This window comes from Dendropsophus ebraccatus, chromosome 2 (genome assembly GCF_027789765.1).
Source record: "Dendropsophus ebraccatus isolate aDenEbr1 chromosome 2, aDenEbr1.pat, whole genome shotgun sequence".
NCBI classification, from domain to species: domain Eukaryota; kingdom Metazoa; phylum Chordata; class Amphibia; order Anura; family Hylidae; genus Dendropsophus; species Dendropsophus ebraccatus.
The window spans coordinates 3,836,526-3,863,524 of record NC_091455.1 but is presented as its reverse complement, the minus strand read 5'-3'; the positions used below and the strand labels follow the sequence as shown (position 1 = coordinate 3,863,524).

The 26,999-nt window shown below is 53.9% G+C and overlaps 1 protein-coding gene across 3 annotated transcripts in view; it reads right to left on the bottom strand.

Moving 5' to 3' along the window:
• The window catches only part of NRBP2 (nuclear receptor binding protein 2), a 54,348-nt gene that overhangs the window by 6,885 nt on the left and 20,464 nt on the right, over nt 1–26,999 (bottom strand). For all 3 annotated transcript variants that reach the window (XM_069956922.1, XM_069956924.1, XM_069956923.1), the window contains exons 3-12: nt 20,223–20,345; nt 17,090–17,191; nt 16,141–16,230; nt 16,004–16,044; nt 11,668–11,762; nt 9,435–9,458; nt 5,822–5,911; nt 4,057–4,112; nt 1,722–1,814; nt 876–1,008 (exon numbers count right to left, since the gene is read on the bottom strand). In XM_069956922.1, the coding sequence (XP_069813023.1) occupies nt 876–1,008; nt 1,722–1,814; nt 4,057–4,112; nt 5,822–5,911; nt 9,435–9,458; nt 11,668–11,762; nt 16,004–16,044; nt 16,141–16,230; nt 17,090–17,191; nt 20,223–20,345 (847 nt within the window). The remainder of the gene's footprint in view (nt 1–875; nt 1,009–1,721; nt 1,815–4,056; nt 4,113–5,821; nt 5,912–9,434; nt 9,459–11,667; nt 11,763–16,003; nt 16,045–16,140; nt 16,231–17,089; nt 17,192–20,222; nt 20,346–26,999) is intronic.

The window sequence follows — 26,999 nt, the reverse complement described above, 5'->3', positions numbered from 1 at the left end:
CCCCCAGAGCTGCACTCACTATTCTGCTGTTACATCATGTCTCATCCCCCAGAGCTGCACTCACTATTCTGCTGTTACATGCTGTCTCATCTTCCAGAGCTGCACTCACTATTCTGCTGTTACATCATGTCTCATCCTCCAGAGCTGCACTCACTATTCTGCTGTTACATCCTGTCTCATCCCCCGGAGCTGCACTCACTATTCTGCTGTTACATCATGTCTCATCCTCCGGAGCTGCACTCACTATTCTGCTGTTACATTACGTCTCATCCGCGGGAGCTGCACTCACTATTCTGCTGTCACCTCATGTCTCATCCTCCGGAGCTGCACTCACTATTCTGCTGTTACCTCATGTCTCATCCTCCAGAGCTGCACTCACTATTCTGCCAATACATCATGTCTCATCCTCCGGAGCTGCACTCACTATTCTGCTGTTATATCATGTCTTATCCTCCGGAGCTGCACTCACTATTCGTTACATCATGTCTCATCCTCCGGAGCTGCACTCACTATTATGCTGTTACATCATGTCTCCTCCTCCAGAGCTGCACTCACTATTCTGCTGTTACACCATGTCTCATCCTCCAGAGCTGCACTAACTATTCTGCTGTTACATCATGTCTCATGCTCCGGAGCTGCACTCACTATTTTGCTGTTACATTATGTCTCATCCGCGGGAGCTGCACTCACTATTCTGCTGTTACACCATGTCTCATCCTCCAGAGCTGCACTCACTATTCTGCTGTTACATCATGTCTCATCCTCCAGAGCTGCACTCACTATTCTGCTGTTACATTATGTCTCATCCTCCGGAGCTGCACTCACTGTTCTGCCCTGTGTCTGGGTGCAGCCCCTCTAAGCTGAGTGACACTCACAGGGAGTATTGAGGAAGCAGTGGGCGGACAGCAGCTTCAGCGAGTGAACCTCAAAGAGGACGCGATGGAAGAGCAGGTTGTGTGCGGAGGGGCGCTCCAGGGGGGCTGCAGACAGACACTTCTGGATGAACTCCTGCAAGAGCCAGAGACCCAAAAGTATATATATATATACACACACACACACACACACACACACACACCCATATGTACCCTGTGTACCCCCATATAAAAGGGCCCCTCTGTTTACCCCCATATACAGGGGCCCCTTTGTGTATCCCCATATACAGGGGCCCCTCTGTGTATCCCCATATACAGGGGCCCCTCTGTGTATCCCCCATATACAGGGGCCCCTCTGTGTATCCCCATATACAGGGGCCCCTCTGTGTATCCCCATATACAGGGGCCCCTCTGTGTATCCCCATATACAGGGGCCCCTCTGTGTATCCCCATATACAGGGGCCCCTCTGTGTATCCCCATATACAGGGGCCCCTCTGTGTATCCCCATATACAGGGGCCCCTCTGTGGTATCCCCCATATACAGGGGCCCCTCTGTGTATCCCCATATACAGGGGCCCTCTGTGTATCCCCATATACAGGGGCCCCTCTGTGTATCCCCATATACAGGGGCCCCTCTGTGTATCCCCATATACAGGGGCCCCTCTGTGTATCCCCATATACAGGGGCCCCTCTGTGTATCCCCATATACAGGGGCCCCTCTGTGTATCCCCATATACAGGGGCCCCTCTGTGTATCTGTGTATCCCCATATACAGGGGCCCCTCTGTGTATCCCCATATACAGGGGCCCCTCTGTGTACCCCCATATAAAGGGCCCCTCGTCTGGCACCTTCATGTTGGGGTCCTCCAGGGAGTTAATGGCCCTGGTGATATTTTCCTCGGTGACCTTCTCCCCGTTGGACTGGATCTCCAGCACGGCCATCTGCAGAAAGGAACACAGCCGATCAATACCAGATCTGATCAATAATGGGAAGTCAATACAATAGAGGTCATCAGCCTGCGGGGGGCGCTGTGGGAATCCACCCATCTGCAGGGAATAGCCACATCCTACATGTCCAGAATGTATAGGGTTCGTGCTGAGGTATCTATAGTGTGAGCTCTGCCCCAGGGTGGGATCACAGGGAGCGCGGTCTGATAGCATACTAAGTAATCCGCGTCCTGTGGGGATCCACACCCTGGTGAGATCAGTGTACTGTGGTGTCCTGGTGAGATCCGTGTCCTGTGGGGATGTGTGGTGTCCTGGTGAGATCCGTGTCCTGTGGTGTCCTGGTGAGATCCGTGTCCTATGGTGTCCTGGTGAGATCCGTGTCCTGTGTGGATGTGTGGTGTCCTGGTGAGATCCGTGTCCTGTGGGGATGTGTGGTGTCCTGGTGAGATCCGTGTCCTGTGGGGATGTGTGGTGTCCTGGTGAGATCCGTGTCCTGTGGGGATGTGTGGTGTCCTGGTGAGATCCGTGTCCTGTGGGGATGTGTGGTGTCCTGGTGAGATCCATGTCCTGTGGAGATCCACACCCTGGTGAGATCCGTGTCCTGTGGGGATCCACACCCTGGTGAGATCCGTGTCCTGTGGGGATCCACACCCTGGTGAGATCCATGTCCTGTGGGGATCCACACCCTGGTGAGATCCGTGTCCTGTGGGGATGTGTGGTGTCCTGGTGAGATCAGTGTCCTGTGGTGTCCTGGTGAGATCCATGTCCTGTGGTGTCCTGGTGAGATCCGTGTCTTGGTGAGATCCGTGTCCTGTGGTGTCCTGGTGAGATCCGTGTCCTGTGGTGTCCTGGTGAGATCAGTGTCCTGTGGTGTCCTGGTGAGATCCGTGTACTGTGGGGATGTGTGGTGTCCTGGTGAGATCCGTGTCCTGTGGGGATGTGTGGTGTCCTGGTGAGATCCGTGTCCTGTGGGGATGTGTGGTGTCCTGGTGAGATCCGTGTCCTGTGGGGATGTGTGGTGTCCTGGTGAGATCCGTGTCCTGTGGGGATGTGTGGTGTCCTGGTGAGATCCGTGTCCTGTGGGGATGTGTGGTGTAATGTGGTAATCCATGTCCTGTGGGGATCCGTGTCCTGGTGAGATCCGGCAGCCCCTCCGTATGTCTATGTATCTGGTGTTGTGTAATCTGTGCATTGTAATATAAGACAGGCGCCACCGCTGCACAACCGGGTCATGGGAGGAACAAGGCGCGAGCCAAAGGCTGAGGCCAAAATACAGTGTCATGTGATCCATCAGACAAACAGAGCGAGGCCTGGGCAGGCGAGGAGGGGGAGGAAGAGACCAGGAAATATGGAGGAGGAAGAGGCCAGAAAATATGGAGGAGGAGGAGGAGGCCAGGAAATATGGAGGAGGAGGAGGAGGAGGAGGAGGAGGAAGAGGCCAGGAAATATGGAGATGGAGGAGGAGAAGGAGTCCAGGAAATATGGAGGAGGAGGAGGAGGAGGAGGAAGAGGCCAGGAAATATGGAGATGGAGGAGGAGAAGGAGTCCAGGAAATATGGAGGAGGAGGAGGAAGAGGCCAGGAAATATGGAGATGGAGGAGGAGGAGGAGTCCAGGAAATATGGAGGAGGAGGAAGAGGAGGAGGAGGAGGAAGAGGAGGAGGAGGAGGAGGAAGAGGCCAGGAAATATGGAGGAAGAGGCCAGGAAATATGGAGGAGGAGGAGGTGGAGGAAGAGTCCAGGAAATATGGAGGAGGAAGAGGCCAGGAAATATGAAGGAGGAAGAAGAGGCTAGGAAATATGGAGATGGAGGAAGAGGCGGCCAGGAAATATGGAGGAGGAGGAGGCGGCCAGGAAATATGGAGGAGGAAGAGGCCAGGAAATATGGAGGAGGAAGAGGAAGAGGCCAGGAAATATGGAGGAGGAGGCGGCCAGGAAATATGGAGGAGGAAGAGGAAGAGGCCAGGAAATATGGAGGAGGAGGCGGCCAGGAAATATGGAGGAGGAAGAGGAAGAGGCCAGGAAATATGGAGGAGGAGGCGGCCAGGAAATATGGAGGAGGAAGAGGAAGATGCCAGGAAATATGGAGGAAGAGGAGGCGGCCAGGAAATATGGAGGAGGAGGAAGAGGCCAGGAAATATGGAGGAGGAGGAAGAGGCCAGGAAATATGGAGGAGGAGGAAGAGAGAGGCCAGGAAATATGGAGGAAGAATCAGGGGATGTGGCCACAGCTCTCACCTCTAGAGCACACATCCCGAAGGAGAAGATATCCACCGCCGTCTCATCATCCAGAGCTGCAGAGAGGACAGTCAGATAGCGGCACAGTACAGGTGCTAATATTCTACATCATAGCTACAGTGTACAGGGGGCGTCTATAGAGGAGGGACATAACACGCCCTGTAGGTGATGGTGTACAGTCCTGGGGCAGTGGTCCGGTGTGATGCCCCCTGTAGGTGATGGTGTACGGGTCTAGGGCAGTGGTCGGGTGTGATGCCCCCTGTAGGTGATGGCGTACAGTCCTGGGGCAGTGGTCCGGTGTGATGCCCCCTGTAGGTGATGGTGTACGGGTCTAGGGCAGTGGTCGGTAGTGATGCCCCCTGTAGGTGATGGTGTACGGGTCTAGGGCAGTGGTCTGGTGTGATGCCCCCTGTAGGTGATGGTGTACGGATTTAGGGCAGTGGTCGGGTGTGATGCCCCCTGTAGGTGATGGTGTACGGGTCTAGGGCAGTGGTCGGGTGTGATGCCCCCTGTAGGTGATGGCGTACAGTCCTGGGGCAGTGGTCCATTGTGATGCCCCCTGTAGGTGATGGCGTACAGGCCTGGGGAAGTGGTCAGGTGTGATGCCCCCTGTAGGTGATGGCGTAAAGGCCTGGGGAAGTGGTCAGGTGTGATGCCCCCTGTAGGTGATGGCGTACAGTCCTGGGGCAGTGGTCCGGTGTGATGCCCCCTGTAGGTGATGGTGTACGGGTCTAGGGCAGTGGTTGGGTGTGATGCCCCCTGTAGGTGATGGTGTACGGGTCTAGGGCAGTGGTCGGTAGTGATGCCCCCTGTAGGTGATGGTGTACGGGTCTAGGGCAGTGGTCCGGTGTGATGCCCCCTGTAGGTGATGGTGTACGGGTCTAGGGCAGTGGTCGGTAGTGATGCCCCCTGTAGGTGATGGTGTACGGGTCTAGGGCAGTGGTCGGTAGTGATGCCCCCTGTAGGTGATGGTGTACGGGTCTAGGGCAGTGGTTGGGTGTGATGCCCCCTGTAGGTGATGGTGTACGGGTCTAGGGCAGTGGTCGGGTGTGATGCCCCCTGTAGGTGATGGTGTACGGGTCTAGGGCAATGGTCGGGTGTGATGCCCCCTGTAGGTGATGGTGTACGGGTCTAGGGCAGTGGTCGGGTGTGATGCCCCCTGTAGGTGATGGTGTACAGGTCTAGGGCAGTGGTCGGGTGTGATGCCCCCTGTAGGTGATGGTGTACAGGTCTAGGGCAGTGGTCGGGTGTGATGCCCCCTGTAGGTGATGGCGTACAGTCCTGGGGCAGTGGTCGGGTGTGATGCCCCCTGTAGGTGATGGCGTACAGTCCTGGGGCAGTGGTCCGGTGTGATGCCCCCTGTAGGTGATGGTGTACGGGTCTAGGGCAGTGGTCGGGTGTGATGCCCCCTGTAGGTGATGGTGTACGGGTCTAGGGCAGTGGTCGGTAGTGATGCCCCCTGTAGGTGATGGTGTACGGGTCTAGGGCAGTGGTCGGGTGTGATGCCCCCTGTAGGTGATGGTGTACGGGTCTAGGGCAGTGGTCGGGTGTGATGCCCCCTGTAGGTGATGGTGTACGGGTCTAGGGCAGTGGTCGGGTGTGATGCCCCCTGTAGGTGATGGTGTACAGGTCTAGGGCAGTGGTCGGGTGTGATGCCCCCTGTAGGTGATGGTGTACAGGCCTGGGGCAGTGTTCGGGTGTGATGCCCCCTGTAGGTGATGGTGTACAGGCCTGGGGCAGTGGTCGGGTGTGATGAGTCTCTTACAGCCGTACTCTGGAGGAAAGTAGTGCTTGGTGCGCTGTTCTTCCTGCAGACATTTCAGTGGAGCGCGGAGATCATCGGGGACCGGCAGCTCTGAAATACAACACTGACCGTCAGTATACAGGTATATATGTGAGGTATACAGCCAGCGTATACACCTTACTGCTATAGGAGTGTACAGCCAGCGTATACACCTCACTGCTATAGGAGTGTACAGTCCCCGTATACACCTCACTGCTATAGGAGTGTACAGTCCCCGTATACACCTTACTGCTATAGGAGTGTACAGCCAGCGTATACACCTCACTGCTATAGGAGTGTACAGGCAGCGTATACACCTCACTGCTATAGGAGTGTACAGGCAGCGTATACACCTCACTGCTATAGGAGTGTACAGCCAGCGTATACACCTCACTGCTATAGGAGTGTACAGCCAGCGTATACACCTTACTGCTATAGGAGTGTACAGGCAGCGTATACACCTTACTGCTATAGGAGTGTACAGGCAGCGTATACACCTTACTGCTATAGGAGTGTACAGGCAGCGTATACACCTCACTGCTATAGGAGTGTACAGTCCCCGTATACACCTTACTGCTATAGGAGTGTACAGTCCCCGTATACACCTTACTGCTATAGGAGTGTACAGTCCCCGTATACACCTTACTGCTATAGGAGTGTACAGTCCCCGTATACACCTTACTGCTATAGGAGTGTACACCCAGCGTATACACCTTACTGCTATAGGAGTGTACAGGCAGCGTATACACCTTACTGCTATAGGAGTGTACAGCCAGCGTATACACCTCACTGCTATAGGAGTGTACAGTCCCCGTATACACCTCACTGCTATAGGAGTGTACAGCCAGCGTATACACCTTACTGCTATAGGAGTGTACAGCCAGCGTATACACCTTACTGCTATAGGAGTGTACAGCCAGCGTATACACCTTACTGCTATAGGAGTGTACAGCCAGCGTATACACCTCACTGCTATAGGAGTGTACAGTCCCCGTATACACCTTACTGCTATAGGAGTGTACAGCCAGCGTATACACCTCACTGCTATAGGAGTGTACAGCCAGCGTATACACCTCACTGCTATAGGAGTGTACAGCCAGCGTATACACCTCACTGCTATAGGAGTGTACAGCCAGCGTATACACCTCACTGCTATAGGAGTGTACAGCCAGCGTATACACCTCACTGCTATAGGAGTGTACAGCCAGCGTATACACCTTACTGCTATAGGAGTGTACAGCCAGCGTATACACCTTACTGTTATAGGAGTGTACAGCCAGCGTATACACCTCACTGCTATAGGAGTGTACAGCCAGCGTATACACCTCACTGCTATAGGAGTGTACAGCCAGCGTATACACCTCACTGCTATAGGAGTGTACAGTCCCCGTATACACCTCACTGCTATAGGAGTGTACAGCCAGCGTATACACCTTACTGCTATAGGAGTGTACAGCCAGCGTATACACCTTACTGCTATAGGAGTGTACAGCCAGCGTATACACCTCACTGCTATAGGAGTGTACAGCCAGCGTATACACCTCACTGCTATAGGAGTGTACAGCCAGCGTATACACCTTACTGCTATAGGGGTGTACAGCCAGCGTATACACCTTACTGCTATAGGAGTGTACAGTCCCCGTATACACCTTACTGCTATAGGAGTGTACAGCCAGCGTATACACCTCACTGCTATAGGAGTGTACAGTCCCCGTATACACCTTACTGCTATAGGAGTGTACAGCCAGCGTATACACCTCACTGCTATAGGAGTGTACAGGCAGCGTATACACCTCACTGCTATAGGAGTGTACAGCCGGCGTATACACCTCACTGCTATAGGAGTGTACACCCAGCGTATACACCTTACTGCTATAGGAGTGTACAGCCAGCGTATACACCTCACTGCTATAGGAGTGTACAGCCAGCGTATACACCTCACTGCTATAGGAGTGTACAGCCAGCGTATACACCTCACTGCTATAGGAGTGTACAGCCAGCGTATACACCTCACTGCTATAGGAGTGTACAGCCAGCGTATACACCTCACTGCTATAGGAGTGTACAGGCAGCGTATACACCTCACTGCTATAGGAGTGTACAGCCAGCGTATACACCTCACTGCTATAGGAGTGTACAGTCAGCGTATACACCTCACTGCTATAGGAGTGTACAGTCCCCGTATACACCTTACTGCTATAGGAGTGTACAGCCAGCGTATACACCTTACTGCTATAGGAGTGTACAGTCCCCGTATACACCTCACTGCTATAGGAGTGTACAGGCAGCGTATACACCTTACTGCTATAGGAGTGTACAGCCAGCGTATACACCTCACTGCTATAGGAGTGTACAGTCCCCGTATACACCTTACTGCTATAGGAGTGTACAGCCAGCGTATACACCTTACTGCTATAGGAGTGTACAGCCAGCGTATACACCTCACTGCTATAGGAGTGTACAGTCAGCGTATACACCTCACTGCTATAGGAGTGTACAGCCAGCGTATACACCTCACTGCTATAGGAGTGTACAGCCAGCGTATACACCTCACTGCTATAGGAGTGTACAGCCAGCGTATACACCTTACTGCTATAGGAGTGTACAGCCAGCGTATACACCTCACTGCTATAGGAGTGTACAGTCAGCGTATACACCTCACTGCTATAGGAGTGTACAGGCAGCGTATACACCTCACTGCTATAGGAGTGTACAGCCAGCGTATACACCTCACTGCTATAGGAGTGTACAGCCAGCGTATACACCTCACTGCTATAGGAGTGTACAGGCAGCGTATACACCTTACTGCTATAGGAGTGTACAGGCAGCGTATACACCTTACTGCTATAGGAGTGTACAGTCCCCGTATACACCTTACTACTATAGGAGTGTACAGGCAGCGTATACACCTCACTGCTATAGGAGTGTACAGCCAGCGTATACACCTTACTGCTATAGGAGTGTACAGCCAGCGTATACACCTCACTGCTATAGGAGTGTACAGCCAGCGTATACACCTCACTGCTATAGGAGTGTACAGCCAGCGTATACACCTCACTGCTATAGGAGTGTACAGTCCCCGTATACACCTCACTGCTATAGGAGTGTACAGGCAGCGTATACACCTCACTGCTATAGGAGTGTACAGTCCCCGTATACACCTCACTGCTATAGGAGTGTACAGCCAGCGTATACACCTTACTGCTATAGGAGTGTACACCCAGCGTATACACCTCACTGCTATAGGAGTGTACAGTCCCCGTATACACCTCACTGCTATAGGAGTGTACAGCCAGCGTATACACCTCACTGCTATAGGAGTGTACAGGCAGCGTATACACCTCACTGCTATAGGAGTGTATGTCTCATCCTCCAGAGCTGCACTCACTATTCTGCTGTTACATTATGTCTCAGCTTTGGTCAGTGGGGGGAGGCCGGGCAGAGCTGTGGTCCGTGGGAGGGGGGGGGGCTGGGCACAGTCGGGGGGGGGTACAGTCGGGGGGGGGGGGTACAGTCGGTGGGCTTCAGTAGTATTGGTGAAGAGGATAAGTCACATAGTAATATATAATGATTAGAGAGACAGTCATGGACTCACCATTGGCGAAGACCCGATGCCAGACTGATGAGCGCGGAGATCAGTGATCAGGAGGAAAACAGGAAGAAAGAAAGGATCCGTCAATGTCCAGACAACGGATATATACAATATAATGCCATGTTCACACTACGGATGAGTCCGGACGTTCCGTGACTACGGCCGGGTCACAGAACGGCCGGTCTCAGTGCGGATCATCACGGCCGGTACTTAAGTACCGGCCGAATGATCTTTTCCTCCGTGGAGCTCTGATGCGAGCGCTCATAGCACAGAGTGAAGCAAGCGACCGGAGCCGCTCGCTTCACTGTGTGAACTGCCAGGTCCTTCCGTCCGCAAATAATGGGCATGGGAACCGGCCGGAGCGTATACGATGTGTGTGCGCTCCGGCCGGGATCCCATAGCAAATAATGCTATGTTCCACCCCGCAAATCTACGGCTGTAGTTCTGCGGCGAGAACTACGGCCGTAGATTTACGTAGTGTGAACATAGCCTAATGCTGTACGAACCCCTCACTACAACACAGCAGAAGAAGGGAGTATATACTGTAAGAGCGGTCACACTATGGAGTATATACTGTAAGAGCGGTCACACTATGGGGTATATACTGTGCGAGCGGTCACACTATGGGGTATATACTGTAAGAGCGGTCACACTATGGAGTATATACTGTAAGAGCGGTCACACTATGGTGTATATACTGTAAGAGCGGTCACACTATGGGGTATATACTGTAAGAGCGGTCACACTATGGTGTATATACTGTAAGAGCGTTCACACTATGGGGTATCTACTGTAAGAGCGATCACACTATGGAGTATATACTGTAAGAGCGGTCACACTATGGGGTATATACTGTAAGAGCGGTCACACTATGGTGTATATACTGTAAGAGGGGTCACACTATGGTCTATATACTGTAAGAGCGGTCACACTATGGTGTATATACTGTAAGAGCGTTCACACTATGGGGTATATACTGTAAGAGCGGTCACACTATGGAGTATATACTGTAAGAGCGGTCACACTATGGGGTATATACTGTAAGAGCGGTCACACTATGGAGTATATACTGTAAGAGCGGTCACACTATGGTGTATATACTGTAAGAGGGGTCACACTATGGTCTATATACTGTAAGAGCGATCACACTATGGAGTATATACTGTAAGAGCGGTCACACTATGGGGTATATACTGTAAGAGCGGTCACACTATGGTGTATATACTGTAAGAGGGGTCACACTATGGTCTATATACTGTAAGAGCGGTCACACTATGGTGTATATACTGTAAGAGCGGTCACACTATGGGGTATATACTGTAAGAGCGGTCACACTATGGTGTATATACTGTAAGAGCGGTCACACTATGGGGTATATACTGTAAGAGCGGTCACACTATGGAGTATATACTGTAAGAGCGGTCACACTATGGGGTATATACTGTAAGAGCGGTCACACTATGGTGTATATACTGTAAGAGCGTTCACACTATGGTGTATATACTGTAAGAGCGTTCACACTATGGGGTATCTACTGTAAGAGCGGTCACACTATGGTGTATATACTGTAAGAGCGTTCACACTATGGGGTATCTACTGTAAGAGCGGTCACACTATGGTATATACTGTAAGAGCGGTCACACTATGGGGTATATACTGTAAGAGCGGTCACACTATGGTGTATATACTGTAAGAGCGTTCACACTATGGGGTATCTACTGTAAGAGCGGTCACACTATGGTGTATATACTGTAAGAGCGGTCACACTATGGTGTATATACTGTAAGAGCGGTCACACTATGGGGTATATACTGTAAGAGCGGTCACACTGTGGGGTATATACTGTAAGAGCGGTCACACTATGGGGTATATACTGTAAGAGCGGTCACACTATGGGGTATATACTGTAAGAGCGGTCACACTATGGGGTATATACTGTAAGAGCGGTCACACTATGGGGTATATACTGTAGGAGCGGTCACACTATGGTGTATATACTGTAAGAGCGGTCACACTATGGAGTATATACTGTAGGAGCGGTCACACTATGGTGTATATACTGTAAGAGCGGTCACACTATGGTGTATATACTGTAAGAGCGGTCACACTATGGGGTGTATATACTGTGCGAGCGGTCACACTATGGGGTATATACTGTGCGAGCGGTCACGTGTAGTGCCCATATATCAGGGCTATACTCTGGATCAGCGACACTTTCTCCGGCTGCAGCGATCACCTGATCCGATCTTGATGAGTCCGTTGTGCTGGATGAAGATCGTGTCATTCGTCAGGTTTCCATGTATAATGACCGGGTCACAGGAGTGGAGGTAACTGGAGGAAGATGGAGGCTGTCAGGAGTGGAGGACACACTGCTCCATCTATCCCCAGCCTCCCTCCTCTGTACATAGTCACCCCCCCCCCCCCCCTCTGTACATGCAGTCACCCCCCCCCCCCCGGCCTCCTCTGTACATGCAGTCACCCCCCCCCCCCCCGGCCTCCTCTGTACATGCAGTCCACACCCCCCCCCCCCCCCCACCGCCTCCTCTGTACATACAGTCACCCCTCCCCCCCCGGCCTCCTCTGTACATACAGTCACCCCCCCCCCCCCCCCCCCGGCCTCCTCTGTACATGCAGTCACCCCCCCCCCCCGGCCTCCTCTGTACATAGTCACCCCCCCCCCCCCCGGCCTCCTCTGTACATACAGTCACCCCCCCCCCCCCCGGCCTCCTCTGTACATACAGTCACCCCCCCCTCCCCCCCGGCCTCCTCTGTACATGCAGTCAAACCCCCCCCCCGGCCTCCTCTGTACATACAGTCACCCCCCCCCCCCGGCCTCCTCTGTACATACAGTCACCCCCCCCCCCGGCCTCCTCTGTACATGCAGTCAAAACCCCCCCCCCCGGCCCTCCTCTGTACATACAGTCACCAACCCCCCCCCCCCCCCCCCGGCCTCCTCTGTACATACAGTCACCAACCCCCCCCCCCCCCGGCCTCCTCTGTACATACAGTCACCAACCCCCCCCCCCCCCCGGCCTCCTCTGTACATACAGTCACCAACCCCCCCCCCCCCCGGCCTCCTCTGTACATACAGTCACCAACCCCCCCCCCCCCCAGCCTCCTCTGTACATACAGTCACCCCCCCCCAGCCTCCTCTGTACATACAGTCACCCCCCCCCAGCCTCCTCTGTACATACAGTCCCCCCCCCCCGGCCTCCTCTGTACATACAGTCACCCCCCCCCCCCCCCGGCCCTCCTCTGTACATACAGTCACCAACCCCCCCCCCCCCCCCGGCCTCCTCTGTACATACAGTCACCCCCCCAGCCTCCTCTGTACATACAGTCACCCCCCCCCCCAGCCTCCTCTGTACATACAGTCCCCGCCCCCCGGCCTCCTATGTACATACAGTCACCCCCCCCCCAGCCTCCTCTGTACATACAGTCACCCCCCCCCAGCCTCCTCTGTACATACAGTCACACCCCCCCCCCCCCCCCCCCGGCCTCCTCTGTACATACAGTCACCCCCCCCCCCAGCCTCCTCTGTACATACAGTCACCCCCCCCCCCCAGCCTCCTCTGTACATACAGTCACCCCCCCCCCAGCCTCCTCTGTACATACAGTCACCCCCCCCCCAGCCTCCTCTGTACATACAGTCACTCCCCCCTGCAGATTGATGCAATCACACATAGAGGATCTGCTGCAGATTGATACAATCACACATCCAGGATCCGCTGCAGATTGAGGAATGAATCTGATTGGTTGCCGGGGGCAAATGAGCCAGTCTCACTTTACATCATGTTGGATAAATCTCCATCCCCATGTCCCTATGTCTGTAATTTCATACCTGCAACCACGGACAGGATTACTATGTGTCGGACACTGTCCGTGTGTGCACGGCCCCCGGTCATACAGGTGACAGACGCATAATGGCTTAATCAGTTGTTATGGGACAAATCATGTCCCCAAAACGCAGCTGTAACCCCTACAGATGGGGCCATAGAAATCAGTCTGCATGGGTGATATGGGGGGTGTATGATGGGTGATATGGGGGGTGTATGATGGGTGATATGGGGGTGTATGATGGGTGATATGGGGGGTGTATGATGGGTGGTATGGGGGGTGTATGATGGGTGATATGGGGGGTGTATGATGGGTGGTATGGGGGGTGTATGATGGGTGATATGGGGGGTGTATGATGGGTGATATGGGGGGTGTATGATGGGTGATATGGGGGGTGATATGGTGGGTGTATGATGGGTGATATGGGGGGTGATATGGTGGGTGACAGCGGCCATAATGTCACATGATGCATCTGGATATAACAATGTTTAGGATCCGTGGTGCAGCACATGGCGGAATAATCTGCAGCTCTGCGGCTATTATACAGGAAGACACCGGACACTGCAGCAGCACAGGACGTCTATTACTGCCAATCTATTGCCCAGGGCGGAAAGAGGGACGGGGGTCAGAAGTAGGGACTGTCCCTCCAAAAGAGGCTCTGTGTTATGTGTGATGGATGATGGTCTCTGTGCTTTGTGTGATGGGCTCTGTGTTATGTGTGATGGATGATGGGCTCTGTGTTATGTTTGATGGATGATGGTCTCTGTGTCATGTGTGATGGGCTCTGTGTTATGTGTGATGGATGATGGGCTCTGTGCTTTGTGTTACGGATGATGGTCTCTGTGTTATGTGTGATGGATGATGGTCTCTGTGCTTTGTGTTACGGATGATGGTCTCTGTGTTATGTGTGATGTGCTCTGTGTTATGTGTGATGGATGATGGGCTCTGTGTTATGTATGATGGGCACAGTGTTATGTGTTATGGATGATGGGCTCTGTGTGGTGGATGATGGGCTCTGTGTTATGGATGATGGGCTCTGTGTGATGGATGATGGGCACAGTGTTATGTGTGATGGATGATGGTCTCTGTGTTATGTGTGATGGATGATGGTCTCTGTGCTTTGTGTTACGGATGATGGTCTCTGTGTTATGTGTGATGGATGATGGTCTCTGCTTTGTGTTACGGATGATGGTCTCTGTGTTATGTGTGATGAATGATGGTCTCTGTGCTTTGTGTTACGGATGATGGTCTCTGTGTTATGTGTGATGAATGATGGTCTCTGTGCTTTGTGTTACGGATGATGGTCTCTGTGTTATGTGTGATGAATGATGGTCTCTGTGCTTTGTGTTACGGATGATGGTCTCTGTGTTATGTGTGATGTGCTCTGTGTTATGTGTGATGGATGATGGGCTCTGTGTTATGTGTGATGGATGATGGGCTCTGTGTGGTGGATGATGTGCTCTGTGTTATGTGTGATGGATGATGGGCTCTGTGTTATGTATGATGGGCACAGTGTTATGTGTTATGGATGATGGGCTCTGTGTGGTGGATGATGGTCTCTGTGTTATGTGTTATGGATGATGGGCTCTGTGTGATGGATGATGGGCACAGTGTTATGTGTGATGGATGATGGTCTCTGTGTTATGTGTGATGGATGATGGTCTCTGTGCTTTGTGTTACGGATGATGGTCTCTGTGTTATGTGTGATGGATGATGGTCTCTGTGCTTTGTGTTACGGATGATGGTCTCTGTGTTATGTGTGATGGATGATGGTCTCTGTGCTTTGTGTTACGGATGATGGTCTCTGTGTTATGTGTGATGTGCTCTGTGTTATGTGTGATGGATGATGGGCTCTGTGTTATGTATGATGGGCACAGTGTTATGTGTTATGGATGATGGGTTCTGTGTGGTGGATGATGGGCTCTGTGTTATGTGTGATGGAGGATGGGCACAGTGTTATGTGTGATGGATGATGGTCTCTGTGCTTTGTGTTACGGATGATGGTCTCTGTGTTATGTGTGATGTTCTCTGTGTTATGTGTGATGGATGATGGGCTCTGTGTTACGCGTGATGGATGATGGGCTCTGTGTTACGCGTGATGGATGATGGGCTCTGTGTTACGAGTGATGGATGATGGGCTCTGTGTTACGAGTGATGGATGATGGGCTCTGTGTTACGAGTGATGGGCACAGTGTTATGTGTTATGGATGATGGGTTCTGTGTGGTGGATGATGGTCTCTGTGTTATGTGTTATGGATGATGGGCTCTGTGTGATGGATGATGGGCACAGTGTTATGTGTTATGGATGATGGGCTCTGTGTGGTGGATGATGGGCTCTGTGTTATGTGTGATGGATGATGGGCTCTGTGTGATGGATGATGGGCACAGTGTTATGTGTGATGGATGATGGGCTCTGTGTTATGTGTGATGGATGATGGGCTCTGTGTGATGGATGATGGGCACAGTGTTGCGAATGATGGGCCGGGGTAAGGGGGCGGGGCTTATATTCTCGCAGCAGAATGAAGTATGAAAACCTATAGAAAATGACAGGACCCAGGATCCTGTACATGTGAAAGTGGCCTTAAAGGGATTATGCAGGCACAGACACAGCGCCCGCCTGTCCTCAGGTTGGGTGGGGGTGTTGCAGCTCTGTTCCATAAAAGTAATGGAGGTGAGTTGTAATACCGCACACGGCCTGTGGATGGGGGGCGCTGTGTGCGGTTCCATCATCTCACCTGAGGGCGGACAGGATCTGTGTGCACCATCTCTTCCAGGCCTAGGACACAATGCAGAGGGTTACAGTGATGTCATCAGCGGCCACCATACCTGTATATGATGTCATCAGCGGCCGTATATGAGGTCATCTCCTTACCCGGGCGTTCATTGTCTTACGATTCTTTTTAGTTTTCTTCAGGAACTGCCTGAGACTTCCTGAGGAGACGTACTCCGTGATAAAGACCACCTGCCGGGGAGAAGAGGGGGGCCGTCACCAGATCGCCCACCGGGGACCCCCAGAGATGTACAGGACCCCCTGACCGCCCTCCAGGGACCCCCAGTGATGTACAGGACCCCCTGACCGCCCTCCGGGGACCCCCAGAGATGTACAGGACCCCCTGACCGCCCTCCGGGGACCCCCAGAGATGTACAGGACCCCCCTGACCGCCCTCCAGGGACCCCCAGTGATGTACAGGACCGCTGACCGCCCTCCGGGGACCCCCAGAGATGTACAGGACCCCCTGACCGCCCTCCAGGGACCCCCAGTGATGTACAGGACCCCCTGACCGCCCTCCGGGGACCCCCAGTGATGTACAGGACCCCCTGACCGCCCTCCGGGGACCCCCAGAGATGTACAGGACCCCCCTGACCGCCCTCCAGGGACCCCCAGTGATGTACAGGACCGCTGACTGCCCTCTGGGGACCCCCAGAGATGTACAGGACCCCCTGACCGCCCCCCCCCCCCCGAACCCCCAGAGATGTACAGGACCGCTGACCGCCCTCCGGGGACCCCCAGAGATGTACAGGACCCCCTGACCGCCCTCCGGGGACCCCCAGAGATGTACAGGACCCCCTGACCGCCCTCCGGGGACCCCCAGAGATGTACAGGACCCCCCTGACCGCCCTCCAGGGACCCCCAGTGATGTACAGGACCGCTGACTGCCCTCTGGGGACCCCCAGAGATTTACAGGACCCCCTGACCGCCCCCCCCCCCCCCCCCCCGAACCCCCAGAGATGTACAGGACCGCTGACCGCCCTCCGGGGACCCCCAGAGATGTACAGGGCCCCCTGACCACCCCCCAATAACCACGGTCAGCGCCCCTCACCCGTGCCGACGTCTCCTTCACATCCAGCCAGTACTTGTGGAACTTCACCACGTTCGGATGATCGACGACCATCAGATTCTGGAACGTTGTGCGAATCTTATCCTGGAAGAGAGAAACAGTCACCCCGAAATCCTGGCCCCCCCTCCTGTGCTATGGGGGGGCTCTCCTCCTCCTGTGCTATGGGGGGGGCTCCTCCTCCTGTGTTATTGGGGGGGAGGCTCCTCCTCCTGTGTTATTGGGGGGGCTCCTCCTCCTGTGCTATGGGGGGGCTCCTCCTGTGTTATTGGGGAGGGGGCTCCTCCTCCTGTGTTATTGGGGAGGGGGCTCCTCCTCCTGTGCTATAGGGGGGGGCTCCTCCTCCTGTGCTATAGGGGGGGGGCTCCTCCTCCTGTGTTATTGGGGGGGGGGCTCCTCCTCCTGTGTTATTGGGGGGGGGGGGCTCCTCCTCCTGTGTTATTGGGGAGGGGGCTCCTCCTCCTGTGCTATAGGGGGGGGCTCCTCCTCCTGTGTTTATTGGGGGGGGGGGGCTCCTCCTCCTGTGTTATTGGGGGCTCTCCTCCTCCTGTGTTATTGGGGGGGGGGCTCTCCTCCTGTGTTATTGGGGGGGGGGCTCTCCTCCTCTGTGTTATTGGGGGGGGCTCTCCTCCTCCTGTGTTATTGGGGGGGGGGCTCTCCTCTTCCTGTGTTATTGGGGGGGGGGGGGCTCTCCTCCTCTGTGTTATTGGGGGGGCTCTCCTCCTCCTGTGTTATTGGGGGGGGGGCTCTCCTCTTCCTGTGTTATTGGGGGGGGGGGGGGCTCTCCTCCTCCTGTGTTATTGGGGGGGCTCTCCTCCTCCTGTGTTATTGGGGGGGGGGCTCTCCTCTTCCTGTGTTATTGGGGGGGGGGGGGCTCTCCTCCTCTGTGTTATTGGGGGGGGGGGGCTCTCCTCCTCCTGTGTTATTGGGGGGGCTCTCCTCCTCCTGTGTTATTGGGGGGGGGGCTCTCCTCTTCCTGTGTTATTGGGGGGGGGGGGCTCTCCTCCTCCTGTGTTATTGGGGGGGGGGCTCTCCTCCTCCTGTGTTATTGGGGGGGGGGGCTCTCCTCCTCCTGTGTTATTGGGGGGGGGGGCTCTCCTCTTCCTGTGTTATTGGGGGGGGGCTCTCCTCCTCCTGTGTTATTGGGGGGGGGGGGCTCTCCTCCTCCTGTGTTATTGGGGGGGGGGGCTCTCCTCTTCCTGTGTTATTGGGGGGGGGGGCTCTCCTCCTCCTGTGTTATTGGGGGGGGGGGGGGCTCTCCTCCTCCTGTGTTATTGGGGGGGGGGCTCTCCTCCTCCTGTGTTATTGGGGGGGGGGGGGCTCTCCTCTTCCTGTGTTATTGGGGGGGGGGCTCTCCTCCTCCTGTGTTATTGGGGGGGGGGCTCTCCTCCTCCTGTGTTATTGGGGGGGGGGCTCTCCTCCTCCTGTGTTATTGGGGGGGGGGGCTCTCCTCCTCCTGTGTTATTGGGGGGGGGGGCTCTCCTCTTCCTGTGTTATTGGGGGGGGGCTCTCCTCCTCCTGTGTTATTGGGGGGGGCTCTCCTCCTCCTGTGTTATTGGGGGGGGGGGTCTCCTCCTCCTGTGTTATTGGGGGGGGGGCTCTCCTCCTCCTGTGTTATTGGGGGGGGGGGGGCTCTCCTCTTCCTGTGTTATTGGGGGGGGGGCTCTCCTCCTCCTGTGTTATTGGGGGGGGGGGCTCTCCTCCTCTGTGTTATTGGGGGGGGGGGCTCTCCTCCTCTGTGTTATTGGGGGGGGGGGGGCTCTCCTCCTCCTGTGTTATTGGGGGGGGGGCTCTCCTCCTCCTGTGTTATTGGGGGGGGGGCTCTCCTCCTCCTCCTGTGTTATTGGGGGGGGGGGGGGCTCTCCTCCTCCTCCTGTGTTATTGGGGGGGGGGCTCTCCTCCTCCTGTGTTATTGGGGGGGGGGGCTCTCCTCCTCCTGTGTTATTGGGGGGGGGGGATCCTCCTCCTCCTGTGTTATTGGGGGGCTCTCCTCCTCCTGTGTTATTGGGGGGGGGGCTCCTCCTCCTATGTTATTGGGGGGCTCTCCTCCTCCTGTGTTATTGGGGGGGCTCCTCCTCCTATGTTATTTGGGGGGGGGCTCCTCCTGTGTTATTGGGGGGGCTCTCCTCCTCCTGTGTTATTGGGGGGGCTCCTCCTCCTGTGTTGTTGGGGGGGGGGCTCCTCCTGTGTTATTGGGGGGGCTCTCCTCCTCCTGTGTTATTGGGGGGGCTCTCCTCCTCCTGTGTTATTGGGGGGGGGGGCTCTCCTCCTCCTGTGTTATGGGGGGGGCTCTCCTCCTCCTGTGTTATGGGGGGGGCTCTCCTCCTGTGTTATTGGGGGCTCTCCTCCTCCTGTGTTTTTTTTTTGGGGGGGGGGATCTCCTCCTCCTGTGTTATTGGGGGGCTTCTCCTGTGCTATTTGGGGGGGGGGGCTCCTCCTGTGTTATTGGGGGGGCTCCTCCTCCTGTTTTATTGGGGGGGGCTCTCCTCCTTCTGTGTTATTGGGGGGGGCTCTCCTCCTCCTGTGTTATTGGGGGGGCTCTCCTCCTCCTGTGTTATGGGGGGGGGGCTCTCCTCCTGTGTTATTGGGGGGGGGCTCCTCCTCCTGTGTTATTGGGGGGGCTCTCCTCCTCCTGTGTTATGGGGGGGGCTCTCCTGTGTTATTGGGGGCTCTCCTCCTCCTGTGTTTTTTTTTTGGGGGGGGGGGATCTCCTCATCCTGTTATTGGGGGGCTTCTCCTGTGCTATTTGGGGGGGGGGGGCTCCTCCTGTGTTATTGGGGGGGCTCTCCTCCTCCTGTGTTATTGGGGGGGGCTCTCCTCCTGTGTTATGGGGGGGGGGGGCTCTCCTCCTGTGTTATTGGGGGCTCTCCTCCTCCTGTGTTTTTTTTGGGGGGGATCTCCTCATCCTGTGTTATTGGGGGGCTTCTCCTGTGCTATTTTGGGGGGGGGCTCCTCCTGTGTTATTGAGGGGGCTCCTCCTGTGTTATTGGGGGGGGCTCTCCTCCTCCTGTGTTATTAGGGGGGGCTCTCCTCCTCCTGTGTTATTGGGGGGGCTCTCCTCCTCCTGTGTTATTGGGGGGGGGGGGCTCTCCTCCTGTGTTATTGGGGGGCTTTATACCTCATGAGACTTGAAGATCCTCTTGTCGGTGAACTGCAGCTCATTCCACACGACCTCCACCCCCTCCTCGGTGTCCATGGCCAGGAAGGTGCTCTCAATGCCCGGCATGTTCCCCTGATTCACCTGCAAACATAATAAGAGGGGTCTCTGGGGGGCGACACAAAGGACCAGACAAGGCTGCTGACCACTGGGAATGAGAGAGCGAGCGAGCGCGAGAGAGCGACAACGCGAGAGTGAGAACGAGAGAACGAATGAGAGAGAGAGAGAATGAGAGAGAGAGAGAATGAGAGAGAGAGAGAATGAGAGAGAGAACGAGAGAGAAAACAAGAGAGAGAGAGAGAGAGAGAACGAGAGAGAGAGAGAGAACGAGAGAGAGAGAGAACGAGAGAGAGAGAGAACGAGAGAGAGAACGAGAACGAGAGAGAGAACGAGAGAGAGAACGAGAGAGAGAGAGAACGAGAGAGAGAACGAGAGAGAGAGAGAACGAGAGAGAACGAGAACGAGAGAGAACTAGAGAACGAGAGAGAACGAGAGAGAGAGAGAACGAGAGAGAACGAGAACGAGAGAGAACTAGAGAACGAGAGAGAACGAGAGAGAGAGAGAACGAGAGAGAGAACAAGAGAGAGAGAAAGAACGAGAGAACGAGAGAAAAAACGAGAGAGAGAGAACGAGAGAGAGAGAGAACGAGAGAGAGAGAGAACGAGAGAGAGAGAGAACGAGAGAGAGAGAACGAGAGAGAGAGAACGAGAGAGAGAGAACGAGAGAGAACGAGAGAACGAGAGAGAACGAGAGAACGAGAGAGAGAGAGAACGAGAGAGAGAGAGAACGAGAGAGAGAGAGAACGAGAGAGAGAGAGAACGAGAGAGAGAGAGAGAGAACGAGAGAGAGAGAGAGAGAACGAGAGAGAGAGAGAGAGAACGAGAGAGAGAGAGAGAACGAGAGAGAGAGAGAGAACGAGAGAGAGAGAGAACGAGAGAGAGAAAGAGAAACGAGAGAGAGAGAGAGAGAAACGAGAGAGAGAGAACGAGAGAGAGAGAACGAGAGAGAGAGAGAGAGAACGAGAGAGAGAGAACGAGAGAGAGAGAACGAGAGAGAGAGAACGAGAGAGAGAGAGAGAGAGAACGAGAGAGAGAGAGAGAGAGAGAACGAGAGAGAGAGAGAACGAGAGAGAGAACGAGAGAGAGAGAGAGAGAACGAGAGAGAGAGAGAGAGAACGAGAGAGAGAGAGAACGAGAGAGAGAGAGAGAGAACGAGAGAGAGAGAGAGAACGAGAGAGAGAGAGAGAATGAGAGAGAGAGAGAACGAGAGAGAGAGAGAGAATGAGAGAGAGAGAGAACGAGAGAGAGAGAGAGAGAACGTGAGAGAGAAAACGAGAGAGAGAACGAGAGAGAGAGAGAACGAGAGAGAGAGAGAGAACGTGAGAGAGAAAACGAGAGAGAGAACGAGAGAGAGAGAGAACGAGAGAGAGAGAGAGAACGAGAGAGAGAGAACGAGAGAGAGAGAACGAGAGAGAGAGAACGAGAGAGAGAGAGAGAACGAGAGAGAGAGAACGAGAGAGAGAGAACGAGAGAGAGAGAGAGAACGAGAGAGAGAGAACGAGAGAGAGAGAACGAGAGAGAGAGAGAGAACGAGAGAGAGAGAGAGAGAGAGAACGAGAGAGAGAGAGAGAGAGAGAACGAGAGAGAGAGAGAGAGAACGAGAGAGAGAACGTGAGAGAGAGAGAACGAAAGAGAGAGAGAAAACGAAAGAGAGAGAGAACGAGAAAGAGAGAGAGAACGAGAAAGAGAGAGAGAACGAGAACGAGAGAGAGAGAGAGAACGAAAGAGAGAAAGAACGAGAGAGAGAGAGAACGAGAGAGAGAGAGAGAGAACGAGAGAGAGAGAACGAGAGAGAGAGAGAGAGAGAGAACGAAAGAGAGAGAGAGAGAAAGAGAGAGAGAGAAAGAGAGAGAGAGAAAGAGAGAGAACGAGAGAGAGAGAACGAGAGAGAGAGAACGAGAGAGAGAGAGAGAACGAGAGAGAACGAAAGAGAGAGAGAACGAAAGAGAGAGAGAAAGAGAGCACGAAAGAGAGAGAGAGAGAACGAGAGAGAGAGAACGAGAGAGAGAGAGAACGAGAGAGAGAGAGAGAACGAGAGAGAGAGAGAGAACGAGAGAGAGAGAATGAAAGAGAGAGAGAACGAAAGAGAGAGAGAGAGAACGAGAGAGAGAGAACGAGAGAGAGAACGAGAGAGAGAACGAGAGAGAGAACGAGAGAGAGAACGAGAGAACGAGAGAGAGAACGAGAGAGAGAACGAGAGAGAGAACGAGAGAGAGAACGAGAGAGAGAGAGAACGAGAGAGAGAGAGAACGAGAGAGAGAGAGAACGAGAGAGAGAGAACGAGAGAGAGAGCGAGAGAGAGAGAGGTTAAATGGAGCAGAAGTAACTATGCAGCGGTGGCGGATGAGGAGGGGACACAGCCCTCAGACCACGGCCGCCAGTCACTGCATTGGGGGGGGGGGGGGGGGGGGGGGAGATACAGATGAGTATACAGGAGGTGGGGGGATACAGATGAGTATACAGGAGGTGGGGGGATACAGATGAGTATACAGGAAGTGGGGGGGATACAGATGAGTATACAGGAGAGAAAACGAGAGAGAACAAGAGAGAAAACGAGAACGAGAGAATGAGAGAGAGAAAACGAGAGAGAACGAGAGAGTGAGAGAGAGAACGAGAGAGAGAGAGAACGAGAGAGAGAAAGAACGAGAGAGAGAGAGAGAGAGAGAACGAGAGAGAGAGAGAACGAGAGAGAGAACGAGAGAGAGAGAGAACGAGAACAAGAGAGAGAACGAGAGAGAGAGAGAACGTGAGAGAGAGAACGTGAGAGAGAGAACGTGAGAGAGAGAACGTGAGAGAGAAAACGAGAGAGAGAAAACGAGAGAGAGAGAGAGAACGTGAGAGAGAGAACGTGAGAGAGAGAGAGAGAGAGAACGAGAGAGAGAGAGAACGAGAGAGAGAGAGAACGAGAGAGAGAGAGAACGAGAGAGAGAACGAGAGAGAGAGAGAGAACGAGAGAGAGAGAGACCGAGAGAGAGAGAACGAGAGAGAGAGAACGAGAGAGAGAGAACGAGAGAGAGAGAGAGAGAACGAGAGAGAGAGAGAAAGAGAACGAGAGAGAACGAAAGAGAGAGAGAACGAAAGAGAGAACGAAAGAGAGAGAGAAAGAGAGAACGAGAACGAGAGAGAGAACGAGAGAGAGAGAACGAAAGAGAGAGAGAGAGAAAACGAAAGAGAGAGAGAACGAGAACGAGAGAGAGAGAACGAGAGAGAGAGAGAGAGAGAGAGAGAACGAGAGAGAGAGAGAACGAAAGAGAGAGAGAGAGAACGAGAGAGAGAGAGAGAACGAGAGAGAACGAGAGAGAGAGAGAGAACGAAAGAGAGAACGAGAGAGAGAGAGAGAACGAGAGAGAGAGAGAGAACGAGAGAGAGAGAACGAGAGAGAGAGAGAGAACGAGAGAGAGAGAACGAGAGAGAGAGAACGAGAGAGAGAACGAGAGAGAGAAAGAGAACGAGAGAGAACGAAAGAGAGAGAGAACGAAAGAGAGAGAGAAAGAGAGAACGAAAGAGAGAGAGAGAGAACGAGAGAGAGAGAACGAAAGAGAGAGAGAACGAGAACGAGAGAGAGAACGAGAGAGAGAGAACGAAAGAGAGAGAGAGAGAGAACGAAAGAGAGAGAGAACGAGAGAGAGAGAACGAAAGAGAGAGAGAGAACGAAAGAGAGAGAACGAAAGAGAGAGAGAGAACGAGAGAGAGAACGAGAGAGAGAACGAGAGAGAGAGAGAACGAGAGAGAGAACGAGAGAGAGAGAACGAGAGAGAGAGCGAGAGAGAGAACGAGAGAGAGAGAGAACGAGAGAGAGAGCGAGAGAGAGAACGAGAGAGAGAGAGGTTAAATGGAGCAGAAGTAACTATGCAGCGGTGGCGGATGAGGAGGGGACACAGCCCTCAGACCACGGCCGCCAGTCACTGCGTTGGGGGGGGGGGGGGGGGGATACAGATGAGTATACAGGAGGTGGGGGGGGGGATACAGATGAGTATACAGGAAGTGGGGGGGATACAGATGAGTATACAGGAGGTGGGGGGGATACAGAGGAGTATACAGGTGGGGGGATACAGATGAGTATACAGGAGGTGGGGGGATACAGATGAGTATACAGGAGGTGGGGGGGAGGATACAGATGAGTATACAGGAGGTGGGGGGAGGATACAGATGAGTATACAGGAGGTGGGGGGGATACAGATAAGTATACAGGAGATGGGGGGGAGGATACAGATGAGTATACAGGAGGTGGGGGGGATACAGATGAGTATACAGGAAGTGGGGGGGATACAGATGAGTATACAGGAGGTGGGGGGGGATACATGAGTATACAGGAGGTGGGGGTGGATACATGAGTATACAGGAGGTGGGGGGGGGGGGATACAGATGAGTATACAGGAGGTGGGGGGGGGGGATACAGATGAGTATACAGGAGGTGGGGGGATACAGATGAGTATACAGGAGGTGGGGGGGATACAGATGAGTATACAGGAGGTGGGGAGGATACAGATGAGTATACAGGAGGAGGGGAGGATACAGATGAGTATACAGGAGGTGGGGGGGGGATGCAGATGAGTATACAGGAGGTGGGGGGGGATGCAGATGAGTATACAGGAGGTGGGGGGGGATGCAGATGAGTATACAGGAGGTGGGGGGGATACATGAGTATACAGGAGGTGGGGGGGGATACATGAGTATACAGGAGGTGGGGGGGGGGATACATGAGTATACAGGAGGTGGGGGGATACAGATGAGTATACAGGAGGTGGGGGGGGGGATGCAGATGAGTATACAGGAGGTGGGGGGGGGATGCAGATGAGTATACAGGAGGTGGGGGGGGAGGATACATGAGTATACAGGAGGTGGGGGGGGGGGATACATGAGTATACAGGAGGTGGGGGGGGGGGATACATGAGTATACAGGAGGTGGGGGGGGGGGATACATGAGTATACAGGAGGTATATACAGCAAGGATTTATCGGTGTTACTTGGATCATATTGAACTCTGAGCACAAAGTCACCGGAGCCGGAACAAACATGAGAGCGGCCCCCAGGGGCCAATATACTAACCAGCTGCCCCGCCCCCCAAATGGCTGCCCCTCCCCCCAAATAGCTAGACTTCCCCTGCCCCCCAAATAGTTGCCCCTCCTCCGAATAGCTAAACCTCCCTTGCCCCTCCCCCCAAATAGCTGCCCCTCTGCTTACAGAATAATAGGTGTAAGGGGTTAAACATTGCATAATAACGGGGTCATGTGTCCGCTGACCTGTAATAACCTTTGTATTACACAACATCTAATATAAGGCCGATCCTCTATGATGGTTTGAGGAGATCCCTGTCCGTGCTCTGTGAGCTGCAGGTACTGGGCGGTACTCCTAATCCCACATGTGACAAGTATGTGGCGGCTTATGTAACAGGGATCTATTCCCCCTGGATCCGCTCTCCTCCCCCTCCAGCATCTCACACATTACACATCCCGATATACCTTGCAGCTCACAGAGCATTGTCTACACTGATACAGCTGAGAGCAGGACTAGCTGTGTACAATGTATCAGTCTGGAGCTCACAGAGCATTGTCTACACTGGATACAGCTGAGAGCAGGACTAGCTATGTAAAGTATCAGTCTGGAGCTCACAGAGCATTGTCTACACTGGATACAGCTGAGAGCAGGACTAGCTATATACAATGTATCAGTCTGGAGCTCACAGGGCATTGTCTACACTGATACAGCTGAGAGCAGGACTAGCTATGTACAATATATCAGTCTGGAGCTCAAAGAGCATTGTCTACACTGATACAGCTGAGAGCAGGACTAGCTATGTACAATGTATCAGTCTGGAGCTCACAGAGCATTGTCTACACTGGATACAGCTGAGAGCAGGACTAGCTATGTACAATGTATCAGTCTGAAGCTCACAGAGCATTGTCTAAACAAAGCTAGTCCTGCTCTCAGCTGTATTTAGTGTAATGTATCAGTTTGGAGTCCAGGCTGTAGAGCTCACAGAGCATTATCTACCCTGTAACAGAGCCTGAGCTGTGAGCAGGAGCGACTCTTACTGTTGCGTCCTCAGTCAGTGACCTCAAGTGGATTACTCTTTGGCGCTGTGCACATGGGGGGTTATACCTGCAAACAGGGGGAGATCATGTTGGCAATCTACATCAGCCACTCCCCCATGCTGTCCGTGTGTGTGTGTGTGTGTGTGGTGTGTGTGGTGTGTGTGGTGTGTGTGTGGTGTGTGTGGTGTGTGTGTTGTGTGTGTGGTGTGTGTGGTGTGTGGTGTGTGGTGTGTGTGGTGTGTGTGGTGTGGTGTGTGTGGTGTGTGTGGTGTGTGGTGTGTGTGGTGTGTGTGGTGTGTGTGGTGTGTGTGGTGTGTGTGGTGTGTGGTGTGTGTGGTGTGTGTGGTGTGTGTGGTGTGTGTGGTGTGTGTGGTGTGTGGTGTGTGTGTGTGGTGTGGTGTGGTGTGTGTTGGTGTGTGTGGTGTGTGTGGTGGTGTGTGGTGTGTGTGGTGTGTGTGGTGTGTGTGGTGTGTGTGTGTGGTGTGTGGTGTGTGTGGTGTGTGGTGTGTGTGGTGTGTGTGGTGTGTGTGGTGTGTGGTGTGTGTGTGTGTGTGTGGTGTGTGGTGTGTGTGGTGTGTGGTGTGTGGTGTGTGTGTGTGGTGTGTGTGTGTGTGTGTGGTGTGTGTGTGGTGTGTGTGGTGTGT